Here is a 7500-nt window from a genome sequence, read left to right as displayed (position 1 = left end):
CATATGCAGCCAGCACACATGTAGAAGGAAACAAATCACACACCACCAAAGAGCACAGCACATTTATCATTTATCATCCCACACAGCACTCACACACACACACACACACACACAGCACACATACACACACTTTCCCATATTCACGCCCACACATATACACAGACTGCAAAAGTGCTCACAGTTCTCTGAGAAACTGGTTGGCGCGTAGTCTCTTCACGTCGCGAACGTCAAATACAAAGTTGACTGTCAAGTCAAGCTTCTCCAGGCTCTCGACGCCTGTATGTACGTACCAGTTAATTGCAGTGGTGTGCAAGGTGGGTGCTGGCTGCAAGTGCGCGTGTTGGCAACAAGACGGACGAAAGCACCAATACACGCACACACGCACACGCACAGAGCAAAAGGGTGTATACACATCCACGTATACATGCACACGCATACACGCAAACATATGCACACACACCTTCGAGGTTTTCAATAACTTGAATGTTGTTGAGGGCAAGGTTGATGTACTTGAGCCGCTTCATGCGCCCGAGGTTCTCTGCATGGTGAAATAAGGAGCAGTAGGATGACAATGAGGAACAGTGTGTGGAAGAGAGAAGGAGAGGGAAAGGGGAAGAGAGGGAAAGGGGAAGAGAGAGAGGGGGGGGGAGAGCGAGAGAGAGAGAGAGAGAGAGAGAGAGAGAGAGAGAGAGAGAGAGAGAGAGAGAGAGAGAGAGAGAGAGAGAGAGAGAGAGAGAGAGAGAGAGAGAGAGAGAGAGAGAGAGAGAGAGAGAGAGAGAGAGAGAGAGAGAGAGAGAGAGAGAGAGAGACGCACACACACACACACACACACAGACACACACACACGCATGCACACATACAGCCGTCGTAGACACTGCGCACAACAGCAAGCGGCTAGGCATAGGAACTCAGCGGAGAGGCAGCTTGGTTCAAACGCACCAATCTTGCCGATGATGTTGTTTTGGAGGTACAGAATCTGCAAGTTGCGACATGCCGAGTCCAGCACTTCAATCCTACAAGAATGTCAAAAGGCGATAGCGAGTGAAAGGTCTTTGGTGAGCTTGTGATTTGTTGTCGGGAGAAGGAGGTGTGCATGTGGTGCAGTGTGTGATGGCCAGCCGCAGCACGGCGAGCACCCACTTTTCCAGGTTCTCTTGGTGCAGTGAAATCTCTTCCAGCGTTGACAGCTCCTTGTTGTTGTGCTCCGCCCGCTTTCGCAGCAGTGCAACCGTGACTGGAAAGGGAGGTGTGTGTGTGTGTGTGTGTGTGTGTGTGTGCGTGTGCGCGCGTGCGTGTGCGTGTGTAGAAAAAGAGCGGTACGAGCTGAGGCAGACGCAGACACACAGACACAGACACAGACACAGACACAGACATAGACACAGACACAGACACTCACACACCACACACACACACAGACACAGACACACAGACACAGACACACAGACATAGACACGCACACACGACGACACACACACACACACACACACACACACACACACACACACACACACACACACACACACACACACACACACACAGACGCACTTCTTCCCATGTTGGCTTGTTTGCGCAGTCGTCGCCAGGCAAGACAGTTACTCGCAATTTATGCTGTCGTACACGACAAGTGCGATGAGCGACGTTTTTGTGGTGCTGCTGGCGGGGTGGGATGACGATGGTGCAGTGGCAGTGCACGCGTCAGAGTATGCAGGGTGCCGCATGGTGAACGTGCCCGGTTTGCTGCAGGCTGGTGTGCTACGCAGCGATGGTGTGGGTGCCATCGCGAGAATGGTGCGAGATGAGGTGCATAAGGCAGTCAGAAGCAGCTCCAAGCATCCCTGCAAGGGTGTTCTGCTGTACGATCCCGCACTGGGAGGTGCCAAGGTGCGTCGCGCCTTCACCAGCGCCATTCAGAAGCAGTTGGCGGGCCAGCCGATCCACCCCACCTTCATCCACCACTCCTTGAACACGCCAGGTGAACGCACACGGAGAGGAGAGAGGGTGTGCTTGTGTGTGTGCGTGTGTGTATGTGTGTGTGTATGTGTTTGTGTGTGAAGCGAAACTTGGTGACTGAGGCGTGCGTGTGGCGTTACATTCCATCACGTGAAGCAAAAGCGTTGCAGCTTGAGGTTGCACTGCAACTGCTCTCTTCGCCAAATCTCACATGTGTACTTGCGTCAATACAGGCGCTGAGGAGCAGTGCTTGTGGAAGAGCATTTGGAGACACGGGAACGCCATCTTGCTCGCGCTGTCACACAACCCGAAGGTGACATCGGTTCCTTTCGACTACTTGAAGGCGCTTCGGCGCTTTATTCGCTTGCAGGTGAGGCCACACACACGCACACACACACATGCACACACGCGCGCGCGCATGTGTAATGTGGCGGCATACATTTGTGTCTGGATAACACTGCTTGTGCTTGTTGACCTGTGCCCTCTTTCTCCAACCATCGCATCGCGCACACACACATACACACACACACTTGTTAGGCGGAGAGTGAAGATGGACGCTCCGACGACGGCTGCGCAGAGCACCGAACAACCGACATGCGATTGGTATGCATGTCGTGTGTGTATGTATGTACGTGTGTGTGTGTGCATAGGTATTTCGGTTCTCTCGAAGATAGATCTTGCGTCCTTGTCGAAAGGGCAACATCCATAATGCATCACCGTCCTCTCATGGATGTCATCCCCGCGTGTGTGTTCTCCTCGACAGTTTCTTCCAACAGTGTTTCAGGTAAACCATGCGGAATGTGTGCGCGCGCGTGCGAGTGTGTGTGTGTGTGTGAGAGAGAGTGAGAGAGATTGCGTGTGTGTGTGTGTATGTGTGCGAGTGTGCGAGAGAGAGATTGTGTGTGTGTGTGTCTGTGTGTGTCTGTGTGTGTGAAAGAGAATGTGTGTGTCTGTGTGTGTCTGTGTGTGTGAAAGAGAATATGTGCGCCTTTGAGAAGAGATTGAGACAGACGCAGACGTCTACACATGCACACGCGCGCACACACACACACACGCAAACACATTCACACGCATACGAACAATGCATTTGGCTTGTTATTCCCGCTGGTCTGGTTGCTCGCTGCCAGAACTATGCTGCTGGCCCAGCGCTGTTTCTGGACTGGGATTCCATCACCGAATACACGCCACAGGGCGACATGCGACTCAAGCAGGTGCGATCGTGGGTTGAAGATGAAGGTGGATGCTGGTCATTGTGTTCGCTGTGCACATGCCGCCAATGGACGTGTCGTGTTGGTTCTCTTTCCATTCACGTATACCCTCTCCCCTGTGTGTGTGTGTGTGTGTGTGTGTGTGTGTGTGTGTGTGTGTGTGTGTGTGTGTCTGTGTGTGTGTGTGCCTGTGTGTGTCTGTTGTGTGTCTGTTTCTTCGCGCACGACCTCACACACACACACTCAGTCACTCACACACACACTCAGTCACTCACACACAAACACACACACACTCACTCACGCGTTCACGTGCGTGTGCGACCATTGACCTGCCTCCGCATGCATCAGAACCTGAATCAAGTGATTCGGAAGTGGCTGCTGCGGGCAAGGTGCGAACACACGCAAATGACACGATGCTGCCCATGTGGGCTTCACCTGTCTTTCTGTTTTGTGCCTTGGTTGTGTTTCGCGTGAGCTTACCCACTGCTCCACATTCGCTGCGGACACGTCTGCTCTTGGCGATAACAACTGCATTTGCGCTTATAACCGTGCACTTGCCTGCCCATTCATGTGTGGTGTGCTGTGCTCTGTGTGTGTGTGTGTGTGTGTGTGTGTGTGTGCTGTGCTCTGTGTGTGTGTGTGTGTGTGTGTGTGCGTGCGTGTGTGTGCGGCAGGAACGGACGCGTGTGCATTGTCGGGCCGAATGACGTGCGTGTGCGGTGACGTGCTGCAAAGCACACAGCATTGAGGTGGAAGGAGTTGTTGTTGTTGTGTGCACGTGTGTGTGTGTGTGTGTGTGCACGTGTGTGTGTGTGTGTATGTGTGTGTGTGTGTGCGTGCGTGAACAGCAACGGAGATGGGAGGGTCGGATACTGATTGTACACTCTACCCCACTCCACAATCGACACCACCCCACACATCACCCCACATATCACCCCACACATCACACCACAACGCGCAGGGCGCGTGGAATCCGGCTGTGAGCGATTCGTGGGAGCGGCACTCGCAGGACGTGCGCGACACAATTGCGAGTCTCGTCAGTACCATGCAGCAGTGTGTCCTCTTCTTTGTCTTCTGCAGACCAAACTCCGAGCTGGCAGACTGCTCGTTTTCAGGTGCGCACATGTGGTGCTGATGCACGCTTCAACGCAAACATGCTCATGCAAACAGCGTTCCACAAATAACCGCACTCGCACACGCACACACTGACTGACTGACTGACTGACTGACTGACTGACTGACTCACTCACTCACCTTCACTCACTCACTTACATACACTCACCCACTTACATACACTCACTCTCTCACATACACTCACTCACTCACATACACTCACTCACTCACATACACTCACTCACTCACATACACTCACTCACTCACATACACTCACACACACTCACACACGTACATGCACACATTGCAGCGTGCGCGGTGCTGTTTGCCTGCATGCACCAAATCGACCTGGACCACTCTGCAACACTCTTCCTCACAGACAAGCAGGCGCCCAACGTTGGCTTGCCGTGCCCGACAGCAAAAGTTTCTGCGTGTGTTGCCTCACCGCAGGTCATCACGAGCGTGCGCATCCACAACCCAACGCGCGTGTGCTCCCGCTTTGTGCACACGCGCAAGCACATTGCAGTTGACACACACCCACAGGGCAGCGACAATGATGACGACGATGATGATGGCTTTGTCGATGGCAGTGTGTATGGTGGCAGCAGACACCACGGCAACAACCAGCACCAGCAGTCACTGCACGCCAGAAACGTGATTGACATGCAAACATCCCAGCACCCCCAGATGGCGACGCGCAAGCGGCAAGCGGTGGTCAACGCGAAACCGTTTCTGATTGGATACGCCGCCTCCTCCACGTCAGGCCTGCAGCTGCTGGACGCCAAGTGTCGTGATGCAATACCACACGCCCGTTACGCAACCGCCGCAGAGGCAGGGCACCGCATGCACACGCGCGGCAGCGTGGGCGGCGGCAGCAGCAGCGTGGATGCCACTTTGAGCAGTAGTGACGGTGCTCGTGACGGCGGTGGTGGTGGTAGCGGCGTTGGGGAGCATGTATTGCGCTCGCCGTCCGCAGTCGCGCACACGGCATCACGGGTCTCAAGCCATGGCAATACCGGCAATGGCGGCAATGGAAGGATGAACAGGCGAAGACACGACGTTGACGATGGCGATGATGATGATGACGAGGATGACGAGGATGACGATGATGTGTATGATGATGGCGGATTTGCTGATCGTCGCGATATGGCAATTAACAGAAGCAGTAGAAGAGGAGCAACAAGAACAGTAACAACAAGAACAACAACAACAACGACGGCAGCAACAAGAGCAGTTGCGTCAACAACTAAAGCAGGAACAGGCTCATCGTCATCATCGTCGTCATCCAGACCGGGAGCGCGGGCGGCACCAACATCATCTCCGCATCGCAGGCGTCTTCCAATGTCGCTGCTGGACACAAAGCCCAGGACTTCGCGAGCAATGCGGGGTGATGGCGATGATGGTGGTGATGGTGGCGGTGACCGGAGGAAGGGCAAGCGTGAGAGTGGTCGTGGCACGGGTGGAGGCAGGGGGCGGGGCAAGAAGGCGAAGAAGACGGAGAAAGGAGCAGGGTATCGCTTGACGCCCGCAACGCTGACAGATATTGCGTCGCGGATTGTCGGGCATTCCCTCGACCTGAGCGCACCTGCACTTGCACAGATGGTGGTGGACGACACCGCCGACAACGATGACAACGCCGACGACGCCGACGATGACAGCACACGTGCAGGGGTGGCGAGCGTTGCTCAAGGAGACGGTGGTGACGATGGACAGGAAGAAGGGGTGGGAGAGCACGTTGTTGCAGGGAGCAGAACGACACGCAGCCGAGCGTCAGGGGCACAGGCACCACGAAGGAGTACGCCAACACACGCACCAGCGCAAGCATCGGCAGCAACAGCAGCAAGACCAGCGCTGCGATCTGCAACCACAACTCGAGAAACAAGAGGAAGAACAACAATGCGCGCACGAGCAACAGCGCGACCAGCACCGCCACGAGCAAGGGGCGTACCGAGCGGCGCCGATGAAGAGGATGAAGCGGATGAAGAGGTTGAGGACGAAGCGGATGAAGAGGTTGAGGCGCTGCAGGAAGTGCCGGAGACGCCGTTTGCCTCACAGGAGCAGACAGACACCGACCACCACCACCACCACCACCACCACCATGATGACGATGGTGGTGACGACGACGATGGTGATGATTGGGGTAACGTGGGTGCTGGTGATTTGGGAACACGCAGCGGGCAGGAGGAGAGGCGCACATACGCGCGTGCCAGAGATCATGAGAGCGGTGGCAGCGGGAGGAAGCCAACCGACAAGCCAGCGGCAGCAATACAAGCAACGGTTCACACGCGTGCAGGGGAGGCGTCGAAGAAAGAGGACGGTGATGATCGTGACTTGGACCTGCTCGCAATGATGTTGGAGTGACTCTGTGTGTGTACGTGTGTGCGTGTGTGTGTGCGTGCGTGCGTGTGTGTGTGTGTGTGTATGTGTGCAATACTGTGCTTTCTTTTTGTAAGCGCCATCTCTGCTGTCGTTCTCCTGCGTTATTGTCACGACTTGTCTGCGGTCCAGTCTTTAATTGAATCCAAGAAGGAGCAACCACAGGAGAGCACAAGCACAATGTAAGAGCGCAACACACACACACACACACAAGCAAGCAAACAAGCACAGTTACACAAGTTCATGTGCAACCGAGCCAACACATCAGCAGCCTTGCTTGCACATCAAATCAACAGCGCTAAGTGAACAAACACAACCATGATATGCCATCAGCCACGTCACATCAAATCGATTGGGAGCGTTGGAGGATTGTGGGTTGAAACACACACACACACACACACACACACACACACACACACACACACACACACACACACACACACACACACAGGCCGGGACGAGTATGAATGTGGAATGACAACGGAAGGCGAATTGGAACTGAAATGCATCTTTAAAGCACGTCGTCTTCGTCCTCCAGGGTTTTCTTGACCTTCAGCAACATTGTTGTGCCCCACGCGTCCAACTTCTGGATCGAATCAAACTCACGCACGGCCTGTGTGTGTGTGTGTGTGTGTGTGTGTGTGTGTGTGTGTGTGTGTGTGTGTGTGTGTGTGTGTTGTGTGTGTACGTGCCTGCACGCTGCGAGTGGATTCGTGTGACGATGCTGGTGGGCTAACACGATTTGTGTTTTTTCAGCTAGAGCTGTGGAATAGATGCGCCAGCGAGGCGCGGAGCATGGTGGTGAACTCGCTCGGCACATGAACCTGTCCTAACTGTGCCTTGATTTGCTTGG

The 7500-nt window shown here is 54.5% G+C and overlaps 3 protein-coding genes across 3 annotated transcripts in view; 1 reads left to right on the top strand and 2 right to left on the bottom strand.

Annotated features, from left to right (window-relative positions):
* Positions 1-1592, bottom strand: part of PTSG_04799 (uncharacterized protein) — a 4558-nt gene extending 2966 nt beyond the window's left edge. Inside the window, exons 1-5 of the mRNA XM_004994059.1 lie at positions 1546-1592; positions 1141-1234; positions 940-1013; positions 461-538; positions 180-276 (exon numbers count right to left, since the gene is read on the bottom strand). Coding sequence (XP_004994116.1) covers positions 180-276; positions 461-538; positions 940-1013; positions 1141-1234; positions 1546-1555 — 353 coding nt within the window. The 5' untranslated portion in view covers positions 1556-1592. The remainder of the gene's footprint in view (positions 1-179; positions 277-460; positions 539-939; positions 1014-1140; positions 1235-1545) is intronic.
* Positions 1593-1601: 9 nt separating this feature from the next.
* Positions 1602-6700, top strand: PTSG_04798 (uncharacterized protein). The gene is made up of 9 exons (XM_004994058.1): positions 1602-1972; positions 2184-2320; positions 2488-2553; positions 2714-2734; positions 3078-3161; positions 3507-3547; positions 3833-3866; positions 4120-4273; positions 4582-6700. The coding sequence occupies exons 1-9, from the start codon at positions 1606-1608 to the stop codon at positions 6630-6632; spliced, it is 2955 nt and encodes a 984-aa protein (XP_004994115.1). The 5' UTR covers positions 1602-1605; the 3' UTR covers positions 6633-6700.
* A 458-nt stretch (positions 6701-7158) lies between these two features.
* The window catches only part of PTSG_04797 (uncharacterized protein), a gene marked incomplete at both ends in the record, with an annotated part of 3102 nt that continues 2760 nt past the window's right edge, over positions 7159-7500 (bottom strand). The window contains one exon of the mRNA XM_004994057.1: positions 7159-7260. Coding sequence (XP_004994114.1) covers positions 7159-7260 — 102 coding nt within the window. The remainder of the gene's footprint in view (positions 7261-7500) is intronic.

Source organism: Salpingoeca rosetta, assembly GCF_000188695.1.
Source record: "Salpingoeca rosetta unplaced genomic scaffold supercont1.11, whole genome shotgun sequence".
In the NCBI taxonomy this organism is placed as follows: domain Eukaryota; class Choanoflagellata; order Craspedida; family Salpingoecidae; genus Salpingoeca; species Salpingoeca rosetta.
The sequence above is the reverse complement of the archived record's forward strand: the minus strand, read 5'-3'. Positions and strand labels throughout refer to the sequence as shown.

Excerpts from the sequence above, each read along its gene's own strand:
- PTSG_04798 (XM_004994058.1), top strand. The coding sequence starts at position 1,606 with ATGCTGTCGTACACGACAAGTGCGATGAGCGACGTTTTTGTGGTGCTG. Across the intron at positions 2,321-2,487 it reads GGCGCTTTATTCGCTTGCAG|GCGGAGAGTGAAGATGGACG; the intron begins GTGAGGCCACAC and ends CACACTTGTTAG. Across the intron at positions 3,162-3,506 it reads GCGACATGCGACTCAAGCAG|AACCTGAATCAAGTGATTCG; the intron begins GTGCGATCGTGG and ends CGCATGCATCAG.